Source organism: Canis lupus, chromosome 6, assembly GCF_011100685.1.
Source record: "Canis lupus familiaris isolate Mischka breed German Shepherd chromosome 6, alternate assembly UU_Cfam_GSD_1.0, whole genome shotgun sequence".
In the NCBI taxonomy this organism is placed as follows: Eukaryota; Metazoa; Chordata; class Mammalia; order Carnivora; family Canidae; genus Canis; species Canis lupus.
Window position 1 is genome coordinate 21,506,078 of NC_049227.1, and position 19,240 is coordinate 21,525,317.

The 19,240-nt window shown below is 43.4% G+C and overlaps 1 protein-coding gene across 11 annotated transcripts in view; it reads right to left on the minus strand.

Moving 5' to 3' along the window:
• TNRC6A (trinucleotide repeat containing adaptor 6A) overlaps positions 1-19,240 on the minus strand; it is a 107,853-nt gene that overhangs the window by 18,490 nt on the left and 70,123 nt on the right. For 9 of the 11 annotated variants that reach the window (XR_005360788.1, XR_005360787.1, XM_038540020.1 and 6 more), the window contains 11 exons: positions 18,586-18,761; positions 17,375-17,407; positions 15,719-15,799; positions 15,334-15,385; positions 10,610-10,752; positions 10,085-10,231; positions 9,778-9,915; positions 9,199-9,327; positions 8,721-8,798; positions 8,267-8,477; positions 4,740-4,871 (listed from right to left, as the gene is read on the minus strand). Coding sequence is in view for 9 of the 11 variants with exons in the window: in XM_038540020.1 (XP_038395948.1) it covers positions 4,740-4,871; positions 8,267-8,477; positions 8,721-8,798; positions 9,199-9,327; positions 9,778-9,915; positions 10,085-10,231; positions 10,610-10,752; positions 15,334-15,385; positions 15,719-15,799; positions 17,375-17,407; positions 18,586-18,761 (1,320 nt within the window). In the remaining 2 variants the exon portion in view is untranslated. The remainder of the gene's footprint in view (positions 1-4,739; positions 4,872-8,266; positions 8,478-8,720; positions 8,799-9,198; positions 9,328-9,777; positions 9,916-10,084; positions 10,232-10,609; positions 10,753-15,333; positions 15,386-15,718; positions 15,800-17,374; positions 17,408-18,585; positions 18,762-19,240) is intronic. The other 2 variants (XM_038540015.1, XM_038540016.1) reach the window with 2 other exon arrangements.

The window sequence follows — 19,240 nt, forward strand, 5'->3', positions numbered from 1 at the left end:
AACCCAAGAAGATGATTCTAAGTCTGCCAGGAGAGAGAAAGATACTAAGGGGAGAGAAGAGGAGCCACTGATCAAAAAGGAGCAGTTCGGGGAGCAAGTGAGAGTAACTGGAGGGTTATCATTATAAGAAAAAGCATTTTCTTTAAAAAGATTGAAAAGCAAAAAAAAAAAAAAAAAAAAAAAGATTGAAGTGCTTTTTTAAAAGGCCATTATTCCCCCCCCTTTTTTAAAGATTTTATTTATTTGAAAGAGAGAGCATGAGAGCACAGGCAGTGGTAGTGGTAGAAGGAGAAGCAGACTCCCTGCTGAGCAAGGACCCTGATGTGGGGCTGGAACCTGGGACCCCAGGATCATGACCTGAGCTAGAGACAGACAACTGACTGAGACATCCAGGTAGGTGCCCTCCTTTTTTTTTTTTTTTCTTGACAGAAAGCGAGCTAGTATGAGTGGGCCAAAGAGAGAGAATCTCAAGCACACTCCACACCCAGCACAGAGCCCGATGCAGGGCTTATATCACAACTCTGAGATCATGACCTGAGCCAATATTAAGAGTTGGATATTTAACCGATTGAGTGATCCACTGTCCCTAAAAAAGCCAACATTCTAAGACTTGAAATTCAGAAGGTTTTTACATACAGGTATCAAACTAACTGTCCTTTCTGGAGCTGAAGACCAAAACCACAACCAGCTCAAGGATTATTTCTGAAGTCACTTTTACAAAGAAGAAAAAACAACCATAAAGAAAGAATAAAAGCAACCAAACAGAGTAATACATCCTATCAAACATTCTTGATTTTAAGGGGATAAAATAAAAGTCTGGAGATATCAATAGTACCTAGGAAATGAAGACTACTGGCCTTGTTACCTAATATTAATTAAGCCACCTGCTAAAGTAGAGAAAACAAGAACATTCTGGGGGTGAGAGAACAGGTAAATATCAAGTAATCTGTATTACTGATAGGAAAATATGCTTAAAAATTTCTTAATAGAAAAATATTAAAAAAAATTTTTAAAAGATTTTATTTTATTTATTTATTTATTTTTTAATTTTTATTTATTTATGATAGTCACAGAGAGAGAGAGAGAGGCAGAGACACAGGCAGAGGGAGAAGCAGGCTCCATGCACCGGGAGCCTGACGTGGGATTCGATCCCGGGTCTCCAGGATCGCGCCCTGGGCCAAAGGCAGGCGCTAAACCACTGCGCCACCCAGGGATCCCCTTTTTAAAGATTTTAGAGAGAGTGGACAAGCAAGCAGGAGTTGGTGGAAGGGGTAGTGGGAGAGGGAGAGAATCTCAAGTAGACCCCACACTGAGCGAAAAGCCTGACAGGGGGCTTGATCCCACAACCCTGAGATCATGATGTGAGCTGAAATCAAGAGCCGGATGCTTAACTGACTGAGCCATCCAGGAATCTGAGAAAAATACTTTTAAAAAACAAAGAAACGGGGACGCCTGGGTGGCTCAGCAGTTTAGCGTCTGCCTTCGGCCCAGGGCGTGATCCTGGGGACCCGGGATCAAGTCCCATGTAGGGCCTCCTGCGTGGAGCCTAATTCTCCCTCTGCCTGTGCCTCTGCCTCTCTGTGTCTCTCATGAATAAATAAATAAAATCTTAAAAAATAAAAGAAATTAAAAACAATAAAAAACATTAAAAAACAAAGAAAGAATGACTAATTTTCAAATGTCAATAAGTAAATGAAGAATGGGGTAGGAGGAGAAATATGACAGGGATCTAGACTGAAGAGATAAAGTATTCACCTCTTCCTCTGTATTCTGCAGAGAACACTCCCAGAATGCATTCATTAAATTGCTACGTATGGGCAGCCCCGGTGGCACAGCGGTTTGGCGCCGCCTGCAGCCTGGGGTGTGATCCTGGAGACCCGGGATCAAGTCCCACATCGGGCTCCCTGCATGGAGCCTGCTTCTCCCTCTGTCTGTGTCTCTGCCTCTCTGTCTATGAATAAATAAATAAAATATTTATTTATTTAAATAAGTTGCTATGTATACAGTAATAAAAATATTTATTGTTTAAGCGAATTATAGATTTGTGCAAAAGAAAACTGTATGCAATAAAATACAGTTAAAAATGATGATTGATACTAAGTTTAAAAAAGAAGACAAAATAAAACACAAAACCACTTTATTAACTGAAGTCAATCAAAGCAAACAAAATTAACAGGTTGCTTACAGGAAGCCTGCACCCGCTGCCCCATGCCTACACACCAGGTTCTAGGCAACAAGGGAGAGCTGAGCTACCTTGTTCAGTCCTCTCAACAATTCTGGGAGGTATCATTTCCTTTTGTAGATGTAAACACCATGGCTTAAGAAGTTTAGGAACTGGGATGGAATACCAAGTGTATCTGACTTCAAAACCTATGTTGCCCAAGGACTGTTGTATATTAAGACATGCCATCAGCCAGGACCTTGAGCACTGGACAACACATGAGGGATGGTAATGTCCACCACAGCAGTGCAAGGGAAGGGAGAGGTCATTTTTACAAAGAAACTCAGGCTTGGATATGCAAGGCAGACACGGGAAAATTCATTTTAACCTGAGAAGACAGAAAACCATATGGTGGAAATGTTTTGCTAGTTCTGTACATCTGACCTCTCCAGCCACTCCTTTCACCATGCACGGCTCCAGGATGCTGTCCTTGTTTTTTCTGGGCTCTGTCCCTCTGGGCAACTGTATCTCTGTCCATGACCTCAACATTCTGATGAGTACCAAATCTTATTCTAGCTCATATTTTTCTTGAGTGCTGGCCTCTATTCCTAATTTCTTACTGGGTATTGGGCAATCCCCCAAATACCAGGCCCAACAAGCCTAAAATCCATTTAGTATCTGTCCCACCAGGCCTCTGATTCCCACATTTACGCCCCCTGTTACCTGCACAACCACACTCTAATGCTCCCACCCAACCAATGTTCCCTGCAAGCTGTCATGTTACCCATGATCCCATGCTTGCCCAAGGAGTTAGGTTACACAGCCAGCCCTCCTGTCCTTAATTCTAAGGCTCGTTCTGGTGCACTCCTTCCACATCCATGGCCTTCTGTCTCATACTGCCTTGAGTCTTCTTTGCCCCTGGATAGCCACCACTTTCAAGTTTTAAATGACTTATAGCATAAAGTGGTCTGTGATTTGCTCCATACCTACTATCCTAGTTTTGCCTTCCTCCTTCCTCTTTGTCCCTTCACCTGTGACAGGCCCACACAACAGAACCCATCAGACTCTTCTGTTTTTTAACGTTTCAAATGCTACATACTGTTTTTGTTCCTCTTTCTCTACTTCTCTGTGTGATAAAGTGGAAGACTCGGCACAGCAGTCTCTGTGAAGCCCTTCCACACCTACCACACCCACCATTCCTCATTTCTGACTCAATCTTCCAATGGACTTCACATTATCATGCTATTTGTACCATCATATGGAATCATATTCATAGTACTTATCATAGTGTACTAAAGTTCTTCACATACTTATTTTTTGCACAAATGAGTTCCTTCAGGGTATTTTTCCTCACATATACTCAACTGTGTGCATGCATGTCCATATGTATCTATATATTCACAGTCCTTGGAAAGCAGAAGATATTTCATTAATACAGGTGAAGTGATAATATTTGATAAGGTAAAAATGAGATTAAAAAAATTTTAATTAGGGATCCCTGGGTGGCGCAGCGGTTTGGCGCCTGCCTTTGGCCCAGGGCGCGATCCTGGAGACCCGGGATCGAATCCCACATCGGGCTCCCGGTGCATGGAGCCTGCTTCTCCCTCTGCCTGTGTCTCTGCCTCTCTCTCTCTAGCTGTGTCTCTATGAATGAATAAATAAAGTCTTAAAAAAAAAAAAAAAATTTTAATTGATGGGTGAGGAAAAAATAATATTGAATCTATAAATGATTTACACATAGCAGTAAAATATATGAAGAAAATGTACCATTAAACAAAAATGGCAGAATCAAATTCTGCTGGGAATTAATACTCTCATCATACTAAATTGACTAAATGTTAAGTATAACATTACAAAAGCAACAAAAAACTGCAAAAACCTAAATAACCATCAAAGGGGGAAGAATTTTTAAAACACAAATGTATATTTAATCTCTATTTTGTACAATAGCTGTAATAAAGGTTAATTTTGCTTTTCTTTTTTAACTAATTCAGTAACTAATAAAACATTTTTCAGTAATGAGGAAACATTCTGCCTGCTGCTCCCCCTGCTTGTGCTCTCTCTTAAATAAAATAAATAAAACCTTAAAAAAAAAAAAAAAAAGAATAAGCTAAGAGGGATGCCTGGGAAGCCCAGCAGTTGAGCGCCTGCCTTTGGCCTGGGGCGTGTTGGAGTCCTGGGATCAAGTCCCACATCGGGCTCCCTGCATGGAGCCTGCTTCTCTCTCTGCCTATGTCTCTGCCTCTCTCTCTGTGTCTCCCATGAATAAATAAATAAAATCTTTAAAAGAAGAAAATAAGAGGTACAAATTCCTAATAATAAATGAAATAAAAAAAAGGTCTAGGGTTAGGGGGCACCTGGGTGGCTCAGTTGGTTAAGCCTCCAATTCTTGATCATGAGACTGAGCTGGGTGCTGGGGCTCTGTCCTGGGTGTGGAGTCTGCTTAAGATTCTCTCTCTTTCTGCCCTTATCCATCCCACCCCCTCCTAAAAATAAATAATAAAGACAATAAAATAAAGGCCTATATTTAGTATTCTACATTTTTTGTATGTGTAACATGCAAAAATGTATTTCCTACCATGTTTGCTGGAGTTTTGATCCAAAGATGTGTTCACAGAAATGCTGTCCACTGTAGTCCACTTCCTTAGTCTTGACTGTGGCTCTTTAATACTGTTCATATCCATATTTACATTCAAGTTTGAGTTCAAGCCTAAAAATAAAATAATACTTTAATAGAAAAACCTCTTTATAAACAATTTTTTTTAAAAGATTTTATTTATTCATTCATGAGAGACACACAGAGAGAGGCAGAGACAGGCAGGGGGAGAAGCAGGCTCTCTGTGGGAAGCCTGGTGCCAGACTCAATCCCAGGACCTGGGATCACAACCCGAGCTAAAGGCAGACACTCAAGCACTGAGCCCCCCAGGGTGTCCTGAAAAACCACTTTATAAAACATAGCACACTTTCCTTCTGATACCACAACTTCCATTTTCCAGAAAAACACACGTAACTAATCTGTTTTCAATCCTGTGAATGTGTCTTAATAAATATCACCCTGCAAATGTGGCATAGCCAAATGATTACAGACAAGGCAAGGCAGGCAGAACAGACTCTCTGGGCCCCCAGCCAAGGCTTGCAGAAACAACACTGAAAGAGCCATGGCTACGTTATCAATGAAAGCAACAAACAGAAATCCTAAATAGCTATTCTAATATTCAATAACCCAATGTTTTCAAACCACAAAACTGTTAAAACTATAATTGCATTAACTGTGGAAAATTGTTTCTCCATATAATTTTGATTATTTTTTAAAAAAAGATTTATTCATAAGAGACCAAGAGAGAGACAGACACAGGCATGGGGAGAAGTAGGATCCTTGCAGGGAGCCTGATGCGGGACTCAATCCCAGGAACCTGAGATCACGCCCTGAGCTGAAGGCAGATGCTCAACCACTGAGCCACCCAGGCGTCCCTAATTTTGATTATTTTACAATTTCTGTAAGAGATAATTATGGAAGCCAAATATTAAAGTTTATCTCTAATAAAATAGGTCTTTTATTTTTTAAACAAGAATTATTAATTTATTAGAGTGTGCACGTGGGGCGGCATGGAGGTGGGGGGGGGGGGAGCACACACCCCACATGGGGCTCGATCTCACAGCTCTGAGGATCATGACCTGAGCTGAAACCAAGAGTCACACATTCAACCCACTGAGCCACCAGGCGTCCCTAAAATAGATCTCTTTAGCTATTTCCCAAGGGCACCATGCATGAAGAAATATGATCACTTTCAGTTGTTATCTTTTGCTTGTAAATAACAATTTTCAACTGGCTGACCAGACAAAAGACACTGTCATTTAAAAGTAAAAATGTCTTGCTCTAACAACTATTCTTAAGGGTGAGGCACCCATGTTTCAGGGCGCAATTTCCTTGAACTTGCTGATGACACACATCAGGTTCAGATATTCTCTTGGAATAAGGATGGAAATTTCAATCTTAGATATTCTGGTCAGAAAACTGACTGGTAAGCGAGGGTTTCTTAAGCGTGACCCAGGGATCATCAACATCAGAATCATGTGAGATGCTGATTAAAAAAAAAAAAAGACTTTTTAGTGGGAGACAGAATCTTTAACACATGGTCAGGTGGTTCTTATTCTAAGGTTCCAAAACAAATGTGTATGTGTGTGTGTGTTTTTTTGTTTTTTGTTTTTTTAAGATTTTTATTCATGAGAGACACAGGGAGAGAGGCAGAGACACAGGCAGAGGGAGAAGCAAGCTCCCCACAAGGAGCCCAATGAGGGACTTGATCCCAGATCCTGGGATCATGCCCTGAACCGAAGGCAGACACTCAACGGCTGAGCCACCCAGGCATCCCCAAACAAATGGTTTTAAATACTGGGGTTTGATGACAGTCCATATGATATGAGGTCAAACTTAAAAACTTTAATAATGTGAATTCTCTAATATCATACCTATTTTTGGAAACAGCAATTACATTTGCCACTTCTCTGGACTCCTCAACTAGACCCAAGATCTGACAAATTTTTCTGTGAAGGTTCAGACAGTAACTGTATCTCAGGTCTGTGGCCACAAGGTCTGTGTCTCTATGCCTTTCTGTTGTAGCAAAAAAGCAGCCACAGAAAATACATTAACAAAAGAGTACAGCTGTGTTCCAATAAAACTTTATTTACAAAACCAGCAGCTGGCCAAATCTGGTCTACAGGCTCTAGTCTGCCAATGCCTGATTTAGACAACCATACCATGTTTGTATGGGTTACACAGACTTCTTAACCAGGAAGAAGTAGCTTTTTTTTTCTCTTTTATATTAATTTGAAACAGAGAGAGAGGGAGAGTGTGCACGCACGTGCAAGCAGACGCAGGGGGGAGGAGCAGGAGTGAGGGAGGGGAAAGAATCTCAAGCAGACTCTGTGCTGAGTGCTCAATCTCACAATCCTGAGATCACGACCTGAGCCAGAACCAAAAGTCGGACTGACCTTCCCAGGCACCCCTAAAAGTATCTCTTGCCGTAAAGTCTATCAGAACAGGAAATCCCATATTTAGAAACTTATCTCCTCATTGGCCCAATTTATATGTCCAGTATGCAAACACGAGAGTCACCTCACAACCTCTCACTGTGCTGGAGTATTCTTTCACCACCGTACTACTGTCTCCAAGATCACCTGGTCACCAACAAATGGCTTCTAAGGTATTCACCCACAGTGGTAACTGACAAGAGCCTGCTTCTGGAAACGTAAAGAGATTGCTAACAATCCCAAGGACTCAGAGTGCAACCGATATCCTAGCTGAGGAGTCCATGGAATGCCAGGGAAGCCAAATCGTGCACAGTCCAGCCAGGGTGAAGCAACAGCAGGCCCCAGCCCCCTGCCCAAAGCCTGGAACATGCTAGCTAACTGTCTGGGATAGCAACCAACCAAGCTGGTTTACAAGAAACCATTTTAAGGGAAAAGACAGGAAGAAAAGATGTAATGAAGAGGGTGGGAACAATCAAGGTTCAAAACAGAATCAAAGACACAAGGAGAAAAGAGTCCCAAAGAAGGAGAAAACATCCAGGCCTGAAATTTCCCAAAGGAATAAAAGCCTGGGGACAGAACGAAGAAAAAGACAAGGGACCAACTTTAGGGGTGACCAGGGTGATCAGCTCACCTTGACTAGAAAGTCATATCAGAGATCATCCCTAAGGATGTAGGTGATGATCACAATTCCAGGGTCTTAAAGGACAGAAGTGACTGTTCCCAGCTGCTCCTACACAGCAGCATGGCTCAGGGTGTCTCTGGCATACAGTTTCTGAGAACCTTTCCCATTCTGCTCTACGAGGAAACTTGAGAGCAACTTCATCTTTATTCTAACCCACTCTAAAGAGCAGGAAGTTTTGAAGGCAGTGTCACTTTCTTGCACGGAGACAGGCCTTGTAAAGCAAGAGTGCCAGCTGAACCCACAAGAACCAAGGCAGCTCTTGGAGAGGGAACAGACCCCAGGGCTAGCATGTTTTTCCCAATGGGACAGACCTCTGCCGCTTGGGAAGACGACACAGTAAAAGCCTGTGGCCCCGAGCATTAGCTGAATGCTCAGCCCCACGAGAAACCCACCTATCGGGAAGTTGCTGAAAGCATTTATTGGTGATGGCCCTTTCTGCAGCTCAGGTGTAGTGTGGGGCATGACATTCTCGAGGAAGGATTTCATGGCTGGCTGATGGAGTGGCTGCTGCTGAGATGGCGGGGTCTGCTGCTTCACCAACAGGCTGGGATCGAGTTGCCGGGACTGCTGCATCATCTGCTGCTGCATGCTAAGAGGTCGACCCTGGAAACAGCAAGATGTTGGGAAACAGTGGACAGATAGGATTCACAGCCAAATACTCCTCCTTGTTGCTGAATTCACCTCCTCCTCCTTGGCAGGAAGGGAACAATCACTATATACCAGTTAATATGACTCCCAGACAAACAGGAGACTTAACTAACCACATATTTCATTCTATTTTAATAAAAGCATTTTCCACTGCAGTGAGTTCAGGCTAAACAAAGCCAGGGGAAGGATATGATCTACCTGCTGGTCTTGCTGCTGCCGGTTCCCAGAAGGCACGCTTCTCTGACTCTGCGCCCTTTGCTGCTGCGCTAACAATCTCTGGAGAGAAAGGGGTAAAAAGGTCATCAGTGTTGCAGCATCAAAGAGGTACGAGCTTCAGGTGACCACATGGGACACACACACCTACAGTGTGACTTCATCTAGGGTAACCTCTTCCTGGGACTCCCTGGCCTCGAGCCGCTGTTGAATTCTGTTTCTCATTCAGTCGAAACTTGTACTTCACCAGGGACATTTTCCCTGATCACACCACCCTTCCCCTCTGCCATCCTGACCTGGCTAGGGGTGCTCTCAAAGCTCCTGCCCTTTGAGTTCATGATCCGTCCTCAGTGATCCCTCTAAGCTCCCTGAGGGCAACTGCAGCCAGCTTTGTTTGTTACACTTCCCGCACACAAGAGAGGCTCAATAAATGTATACTGTATAAGGTCGTTACTCTACTTACCTGTAACTGGGAGATCTGAGAAAGCTGGTTTAGTTGGGATAGCTGGTTCAGCATGGCTACCTGTTGAGGGCCAAAGAGCGGATTCAGGCCACCGTTGTTTGGTGCATACTTCAGCAATGAAACTGGAACCTTAGGATCACAATGGCAAGTCAATAATGTTGATCACGTAACTCAAAACTAACTAAATGTATGGTATATTCTGTGCTGTCAATAGAGCAATTAAATCTGTGGACTATTACTTAGGAGGGTTGGTTATACTTGGTCTTCCTTTACTTTCCGATTCATATATACATTCCTGGGTTAACTGAAAGAGGATGGGGTGAATCTTAAACCAACCAATTTGCTTTGCTATTGCCCTCCTCCCCTCAAGAGGTTTTATGGAAGGTAATGGTCAATTTCAGGTTTCATTTAATGTGGACTCATTTTCTTCACCCTACTATGTCCTTCTGTAAGGACAGCTGACCCTGAATTAGCTGCATCTCAAAGACACCAACTGACCCAAGGATGAATAATTAGTTACCTCATCCAAATATCAAGTTTTTTCAGGTCAATAGGAGAGAGTAGGGCAAGAGTGATTACCTGAGGGGAGAGTAATGGAGGAGGCACTTGAGCACGAAGATTAGGCTGAGATGAACTAAGAGGTTGTGCTGGAGGCTGCTGCATGCCCCGGGGTTGTGCTGCTGTGTTTCCAACACCAAACATACTGGGATTGCCATTCTACAAAAACCAAGCCAACAGCAACAGAATACCAGTGGGATTCTTTAGGGAGAGATGTTGCAACACCACACTGTATTATTGATTTAAACACAGTAACTACATGTAAGAGAGATCTCATTACTTATACAAATCATTCAACAGAGAGCCTAAAATACACACATGGACTTACCTGTCTAACAGAATTCAAGTTTTGCATACCCAGCCCTGCTATGGAGCCAAGGGCCTGGTTAGGTAGTGCACTATTTGAAGGGGGAAGCTTCATGCTTTGACTGGACATAAACTGCATGTTTTGGGATTCATCTGCTACAATGCCATCCTGAGTGGACAGACAGAAAGATGTGCAACACCAGCCAAGCAAACAAGCAGAAGGGAGAAATCATTGCAGGAACAGAAGAGAAGTCACGTGACATTGCAGCACCAACAGGAAACGGGTAGAAAACAGAAGAGATTAGTGTTAATTCTAAAGTACACAAAAAGAACCAGACACATTTTACGGGATTAAGAAGAAAATACAAATGCAATCCCTATGCTAAACTGAAACATAAAGAAGAGAATGAACTACAAATCCAGTAATAGTACCAGATTATATAGTACCTTACATTAAATGCTCTAAACCACTGATGAGAAAATTACGCTATTAAGTGTATTTATCAGCCACAGGGGTAAAACAAAACAAAACAAACAAATGACTTACCTTATCAAAGTAAGGGCTGCGCTCCATGGAAGACTCTTTGGAAATCTGAGGCCGAGAACCAGGGCCTTTCCCGACCGTTCGATTGTAATCACCAATATTTAGGCTATGTTTATCTATCTCCATTCGTTTGTCCTGTAACATTCCTAAGAAGTACAGGAAACTATGTTACGTAGGAAGACAATCTCACTGATTCAGACAAATTTACACAGCAGCAAGCAAAACATTTACTTCCCCTGGGAGGACTTTTGCCTTGACAAGGACATGTAAAAAAATACATTCAATAAATCTTGCATTCCTCAGAAGTAAAGTTAGGTTTAACAGATACTGCTATTTGAACCAATTAACTTGAAAACAGACCGGTAATGACGGTTAAGACTTTTTGGTCATCTTTAATTTGCTTAATAATAAAGAGATAGCTTCCAGTTACAAATAACTAAAACAGACACCATGACAAAGCACCATCTGATAGATACGTACTATGTGCCAGGTACTGTTTGAATTGTGTGTTCTAATTTAATGCTGGTAACGTTACTATTACTACCCCCATTAGCAAGCAGATGAGGAAACTGGAGACTAGACAGGTTCACATCATCCCCTCTCTCAGGTCTTCCTTTGTCCGTTACTCTTCTCATTCTGACTTCTCTGCATCTTTAAACTCAATTTCTTACCTACTGAATCCACTATTCCTATGTATTTCTTATCTCTAATAATGGCCACTTATTGATTTACTGCCTCTCAGCCCCAAATTCACCCTTTTCGACTGCTCAGTGAAAACACATCTGGACGCTTTACTTTTTTTTTCTTGTGCCAGTTGGTGCCAAGACTTCGTCAGTAGAGGGCGCTGGAGAGCCACTGCAGGAGGAGATTCAACATGCTCATACAGCAGCTTCCACTCTTGCAGCTCATGGAGCTCACCAACACCCCCTGGCCAGCATCTCCCAGCATTCCCACATACCTCCAAACTGCTTTGTAGCAGTGTCTTTAGTGAGACACCTCTCTACAAAAAGCTTTTCCCAGCACCTTAGAGGGCAGATTTCCAGCAAATTCCACCAGCACAGTGGCACAGCAACTTTTCTGCCATTCAGTGAGCCATGGAGGAGGCAGAGTCTAGTCCCCACAAGAACAGATCCCATATTCTGGATGTGAATTTGCTTTTCCTGCCCATAAAGCTTCTGCCCTCCATGGTCTCACAGAAGGCCTCATTCTCACTCTACCGTGCCTGATCAAGGAACACACTCCATAGCAAAGGAAGGACAGTAATGGGATCACACCCATGGGATCAACTGGTCTGACCACATACATCATCACCCCAAAGTAGCTAGCCAAACTGATAGGTAGAACTGGTTATGAAGCAAGTCGAGAGTAGGGGTGAGGGGCAAGGATGTGCTTCTGGGGCATCTGGGGGCACAGTCAGGTATTTGACGCTTGGTTTTGGCTTAGGTCATCATCTCAAGCTCCATACTGGGCTCTGTGCTCAGTGCAGAGTCCACTTGAGTTTCTCTCTCCTCCTGCCCCTGCTCATGCTCTCTCTCTCTCTCTCTCTCTCAAATAAACAAACACATCTTAAAAGGGGGGTGGGGAGGAATAAGCTTCTGCCTAACAAGACACAGTGTCTCCCACAACACCAGAATATAGAGGTCTGGGAATCAAAAGGTGAGAGCTGGAGTGGCTTCTCTATTAAGATGTCTCTCAGAATTCTTACTTTCTGCTCTGGCAACTCTGTAGGTTTGGAGATCACAATCCTCAAGAAAGAAAATGCTTTCTTTCATCACACATCAGTCAGCTGAATTGGAAGATGAACAGAGCACCTGGACATTTTATCTTTCTTGTGCCACTGAGCCACCAGGCAAAAAGGGACTTGTCTATTGGCTGGAGTGATTTTTTTTTTTTTAAGATTTTATTTATTTATTCATGAGAGACACAGAGAGAGAGGCAGAGACACAGGCAGAGGGAGAAGCAGGCTCCATGCAGTGAGTCTGATGTGGGACTCGACCCCGGGTCTCCAGGATCACACCCTGGGCTGAAGGTGGCGCTAAACCGCTGAACCACCCCGGTTGCCCAGAGTGATTGCTTCTGATCAGCAAGGGGAAATGGGTTTTGTAATACAGAATGAAGGCTCTGAGGACTCTGAAACCCAGGGGATTCTCTGGGAGGTGCTCCTTAATATTTCTGAGCCTTTACTAACCTAGTAAAGGTTAATGAAAAACTACAGCAATCAAGAAAAGGAGATGATTAAGGGCTAAGACTCTCTGGGAACAACGGTTTGCGTGACTCGACCGGCAAAGGACCCCAGGGTGCTGAGGTGCTGGCTGAGAGTGGGGCAGTATGCAATGGGTGCTGCAAGAAAGAAGCCATGGACATCAACCACAGCTTGTGACCAATGACAGAAACAAGGGCAGAATGAGCTCTGCATGTTTCTTATGGCTTGTTACAGGAGTGTAGTCGTCTCTATAGGCTGACCACTTACTTCTTTCTCTTTCCCATTTTTATTTTATTCACAAGCTGTGGCGAGTTAACTTTACAACTTAGTCTTTCAGTTTCAACTGTGACTGACTTGGAGTGGTAATAGCATAGCCAATGATAAATGCATGACTCTTGGGGCTGTGTCGGTCTCCTCAGTTTGGTTGGAGGGCAGACTTCCTCACTTTTGGGAAAGAAAGCTGTACCTCGTTGAGAAGAAAGACAGGGGTGCCTAGCCACTGCAGTGGAACATAAGTGCATTTAGAAGTGTGCATATTGAAGATGGGTAGTCAAGGGGGTGGGTGGGAGTCTGTACCAATCATCTACCCACTGCCTCTCAGCTCTAAATTCACCTTTGACTGGCCTGGAAAAACAAAACAAAAACAAAAACAAAAACCAAAACAGATCTGGACCCTTTACATATTTTTCCCTTTGCCAGCTGACACTGAAGCTTTGTCGGCAGAGGATGCAGGAGACACCACCACAAGACAGACTGTGTCTCCCAGGTCCGGATGCTCTCTCTTGCAGCATGGGCAGCTGACCCAGCTGCAGGCCCTTGCCGGGCTCACCCTTCCCCCCAGCAGCTGCCTTGGCAGTTTTGTAGCAGAGCACAAGTGAGACACCTTCCCAAAAGATCTATCTCCTGCAGTTCCATGGGGTGGCATCACAGTGACGTCTCTGCCATGCGATAAGCAGAGGGCCAGGTCCAGGAGTTGGGATCTCAGTCCTGGCATCATATGCTCTCCTCCATGGATACACTATCTCTGTTCTTTTTTTTTCTTTTTTTTCTTTTTAAAAAAATTTTTTAAAAAAAATTTATTTATGATAGTCATACAGAGAGAGAGAGAGAGAGAGAGAGAGAGAGAGAGAGAGGCAGAGACATAGGCAGAGGGAGAAGCAGGCTCCATGCACCGGGAGCCTGACGTGGGATTCGATCCCGGGTCTCCAGGATCGCACCCAGGGCCAAAGGCAGGCGCCAAACCGCTGCGCCACCCAGGGATCGCTCTCTGTTCTAAGTTTAGGGATTTCTCCTTACCTCTGCTACTCTTCTTTAGTGGTCTCCTTACCTCTCACTAGCCAAACCCTTATACACTAATAATTCTTTATATTTATATCAAACCTGTCCTGTTCAAATCACTGTGTAGTCCATTCTCCTGCCTGGACTCAAACTGACAGGATAACTCTACCACCTATGAAGCAACCGGCAAGAAAGCTGGAAATCAGCTTTTATCACATGCTCTCCCCCATCTCTACAATGAACTGGTTCAGATTGGTTATCAATTTTTGTTGATTCTAATTCCTTCATCTCCACTGAATTAAGAATCTTCTCATCTACTGTGATTTAGTTTAGAGCTCTGAAATATTCACTGGCTACTACAACAAATCTAGAACCACTTTTGGTATCTATCTTTTTGTCAGTCCTCTGCTGCCAATCTTTTCTGTTCTAAGATCTTTTCAACCTATAGCCATAGTTTTTTTAAAAAACATAAATCCCACTCATGTCATTCTCCTGATTAAAATTATTTAATCCCTTGGGATCCCTGGGTGGCGCAGCGGTTTGGCGCCTGCCTTTGGCCCGGGGCACGATCCTGGAGACCCAGGATCGAATCCCACGTCGGGCTCCCGGTGCATGGAGCCTGCTTCTCCCTCTGCCTGTGTCTCTGCCTCTCTGTCTCTCTCTGTGTGACTATCATGAATAAATAAAATCTTTAAAAAAAAAAATAAATAAATAAAAAAAATAAAATTATTTAATCCCCTACTTTGATAATGAAATTCAAACCCCCGCTCCTCATGATTTAGCACCTGCCTCGTTTTCTATTACCTTCCACTAGTCAAACCTTCTCTCATCACCACACCACACCACAACCAATTTCTTCTACTGCATGGAACAACTTCCATTTCTCTGGCATGGTTCAGGCTGTCTTTGTCGTAAAATCTGGGCCTTTGCATCTGCTGCTTCCTAAATTACTAAGCCTCTATCACTCAACCTGGATAACTCGTTCTTGACAGGATGAGATCTGAGGTAGCCACAGACTAAAATCACCATGACCTTAGTTAGACGTGCACAGTGATTTGTACTTAGAAGGCAGTATGTGGCACTCAAACCATAGCACCCTAGTGTATGCTGAGATAGAACACTGTGATAGGAACCCAGGTCTCCCCTTGCCTGGTCCAGGTCAGTGCTCACTTAGAAGGATCACATCACCGATATATTTGTCCATCAATGATGGATACACACCCAAACTGATTTAACTTTTTCTTACCTCCGGAAAGATCCATCTTATTGCTCTGTACATTTTCTTCGGGTGAGTCTCTCTGAAGCAAGAAAACACATTGTGTTAGCGGGCCTTGACTTATTAATGAAAATAAAAATGAAAAATTTTACTTTATATTTCAGTATTTGTCAAAAATCAAATGGACCGCAAAACTCTTTCCACTGCCTAATAAGAAAATTTTAAAAATAAGATATGTGATCAATGTTTTTAGCTAAAAGTGTAAAAAGACAGAAAGCTTCATGGCCAATTTTACTCTAACCTCCAGCATATACATAAAGACTCAAAGATAATTTGTTAAGAAAACAAAAAACTGAAGTTAGGGTAAATTTACAGACCATCACTCAAAGAAGGGCTGCTATAAAAATACACTTACCGAAAAACTGATATTTGAAAACTGTTTAACGAATGGATTTATCCATGCTTCTTCTTGTTTGTTTCCACCTTTCATGGTTCCCTTTGCAAAACAAAAGAGTAGAAAGCTGCCATGGCCACCTCTATTGATCTAGGTACAGTGATGGATTAATAAAACTTCAAGACAATTCCCAATTCTCATATTTAGCCAATTAATTTCTCCTCCAACCAATTTTAGCAGAGTTGTTAACAATTACAAATCAACTTATTTAATTTTCAACTTTCTTTGCTCCAGTCCTCTGGTATGGCTGTAACGTACAGAGAAATCTCTAACAGCAAGCAGTCAGAAGGAAAAGACGGAAGCAAAGGGCCTTGATGATCCACAAAAAGAAAAAAAAAGGTCCTCACAATAACAGAGAACTGCTCATCACAATTTCCAGTTTACAACTGGACTATGTTCTAAGAGCTTAATTATAACCTCGATTTGTGGCATTCTCATAACACACCAAAGTAAAAGTACTCGTTAGGTTCCTCAGGTTAGTCCAAAGAAACCGACATAACCCACGATTTAATTACGCTATGCGCACTGTACTGAAAAACTATAAAAAAAAAAAAAAACCAAAACTATTTTAAAATTTCAATTTGTGTCACTGAGAACACAGTACTCCAATGGCAGCTGAGCTGGGGGTTCCCCCCACCCCCCTCCACCTTGGTGCCAGTGCCGTAGTTGGCTAGGCACAGGCAGTACAGAAACGCCTTTGAGGCACACTCTCAAGGAACCACGAGCCTGGCTGTCGGGGAGGCTGGATGCCACAGGGACCAAGGTCTCCAATGAATATGAAGACCACGGGGCTGTTCTTGGTCTGACCTTAATTCCCCTTTCCCGTTGCTACCGCCTGTTCCTTCCGACTGTGGGACAGAACACAGTTTCATGATCCCCCCCAAGTGCAGGTCTCTGAAGCAAGCACCTAACCCTTGCCAAGGTTTCTGAAGTCCTCCTTGATTCCTCTGCCTCCCCCTGCCCTCTTGCCTAACTGGCTGCCAAAGCCTCTGTCCCTCTGATTTCGAAATGCCTCTCTACTCAGTCTCTTGCACTACACATCCACTTTGGTTTCCCAGTTCAAGCCCTCACTTCTCACCCGAATGAGTGCAGAAGCTTCCTGACTGAGACTCCCCCAACTCTGGTCTCTCCTCTGTGCCAATTATCTTTCATACCATCACTGGTTAGCTTTCTTTAAAGAAAGTAGTTTTTAAAAGCCCAAGGTCATGTTGCCTTCTATGCAATTTCATTGGCTCCATATCTTAGAATAAAGTTCAAATTCTTTGGCATGGTATTGAAAATACTTTACAATCTAGCCTTAATTTAACTATAGAGCCAGATCTCCTATCACCTCTTTCAGAAATTCTCCACTTTAGTATGTCAGGCTACTCTTTTCCTTAGCATATCCCACCCGCAGGCATCTTCCAAACTCAAGTGGCCACTCCTTAGCGCTCTCCTACTGTCCCATACTAGACTCTGAGTTCCTCGAAGGTGCAGCTCATTTCTTAGTGTTTCTGAACCCCCAGCACCAAGCACAGTACCCTGGCACACAGCAGAAGCTAAATAAATGTTTGCAGTTGCTTTCTAAAAGATTTTTACTAGCAGAAACAAAGGAGAAAGAGTAAAAAGGCTACACACCCTTTCCCTTCTCCTTTTTTTGCCACTCAGACCCTGTAAGGAAAGACAAAGTCACAAAACAGCATGGTCCAGTGGGAAGAACACAGGGTTTGGAATTAGAAGACCTAAAATTAAGTCCTTGCTCTGTCAACTAGTTATGCATCTTTGGGCAAGTCACCACCTTTGACAGTCTCAAATTCCTCATCGGTATTCTACCTCAGAAGGTCATGAGGATCAAATGGCTTATGTAAAATATGGGAAAGCATTTCATAAGCTATATGCAGTGGCAATAGGCAAATTCAGCCAAATGCAACATCTTTTTAAATGAAAATGGCAGGTCCTAGACTGAGAATCCCAGGATTAAAAGGGAGGGACCCTGGTGGCCAACTAATGTAACTACTGGATATTTGACCTCTAAGATCCCGGGGGCTAGGGGTAGGGGGGTAGGGGCGGTGGGTTGGTGGCGCACACCAGTTTTCAAATAGAGTGAGGCGGAGAGAACCACCTGAGGGTCTGGGCACATATTTTGAAAATGGTCCCCAAGAGAATCTGGCACCAGCATCCAACACCACCTCTTAAGAGACAGTGCTCTACATCAGTGGTTCTCAGCTCTAGCTCTGCATCAGAGACATATGGGGTCCAATTTCCAAAACTACAGGAGGCCTGGGATATAGTAAGCTGTACCTGTAACAAATGCCATAGGACTCTGATGTACTCAACAGGTTTGGGAATAAGATTTGTCCACATATCAGAGGAAAATCAAATGGCTCATTCCTAGGGATTTTTGTCACAGGACCTTTAGGGCTAGGGGAAGGGATACAGATGGGGGATGAAAAAGGAAGCCACCGATTCTGGGTAAAGGGGAGGGCTGGGGACTGCGGGTGAAGCGGAACTGGAGATGAACTGGCAGTGGGGATGGAAAGTCAACATGGAGATTTGCCCTTCTCTTCACCCCCACCGCTGCAAGCCCACCTTGGGGTGAGGGGCTGTCCCAGGCAGCACTGGTGGAGGGAGAGGAGGAGAGAAATCCCAAGCTGTAGCAGTGGGGAGAAAGGAAGTTCCTGCAGTCTTATGGCTTTCTAGGTGGCTGCCCATACAAAAGGCTATACCTAAATTGGGGACTGCCTGGCCTGTACTCATTGCCATAAATGGGCAGGAAGAACATAAATTTCCTGAGGGTAAACTACCTTTGGAATTGAAAATTTCAAGGGCTTTGCCCTTGAAATGTTTACCTTCGATGACATTTTCTTTGTATATGGAGGCCAATTTAAAGATGAGTTAAGCTCTTGAGATGAATTACTATTCCACATTCCAATCTCTACATCCTCTTCCTCTTCCCAGCCAGTGGGGCGATTTCCAGGCAATGGCATATCATCACCACACCAGCCATCTTGCATAGATTTTGGCCCTGATTGTGATTTGTGATACAAAGAGAAACATGATTTAATCAAACAATTCTTTCTGGAGAACAAGCACTCATTATGGGGGTGGGGAATCTAGGAAAAACCCCACTTTTATTTCCCTTCACAAATCTACATGGTAGGAATCTATGTTTTATACTTGAAGTTTCCACTAAGCAAGATTTTTTTTTTTTTAAAGTAATCTCTACACCCAACATGGACCCTGAACTCATGACCCTGAGAGAGCAAGAGTCTTACGCTCTACACCACCTGAGTGAATCAGGTATGCCTGGGTGGCTCAGTCAGTTAAGTGTCCAACTTTTGATCTCGGATCAGGTCTTTTTTTTTTTTTTTTTTTTTAATTTATTTATGACAGTCACACAGAGAGAAAGAGAGAGGCAGAGACACAGGCAGAGGGAGAAGCAGGCTCCATGCACCGGGAGCCCGACGTGGGATTCGATCCCGGGTCTCCAGGATCGCGCCCTGG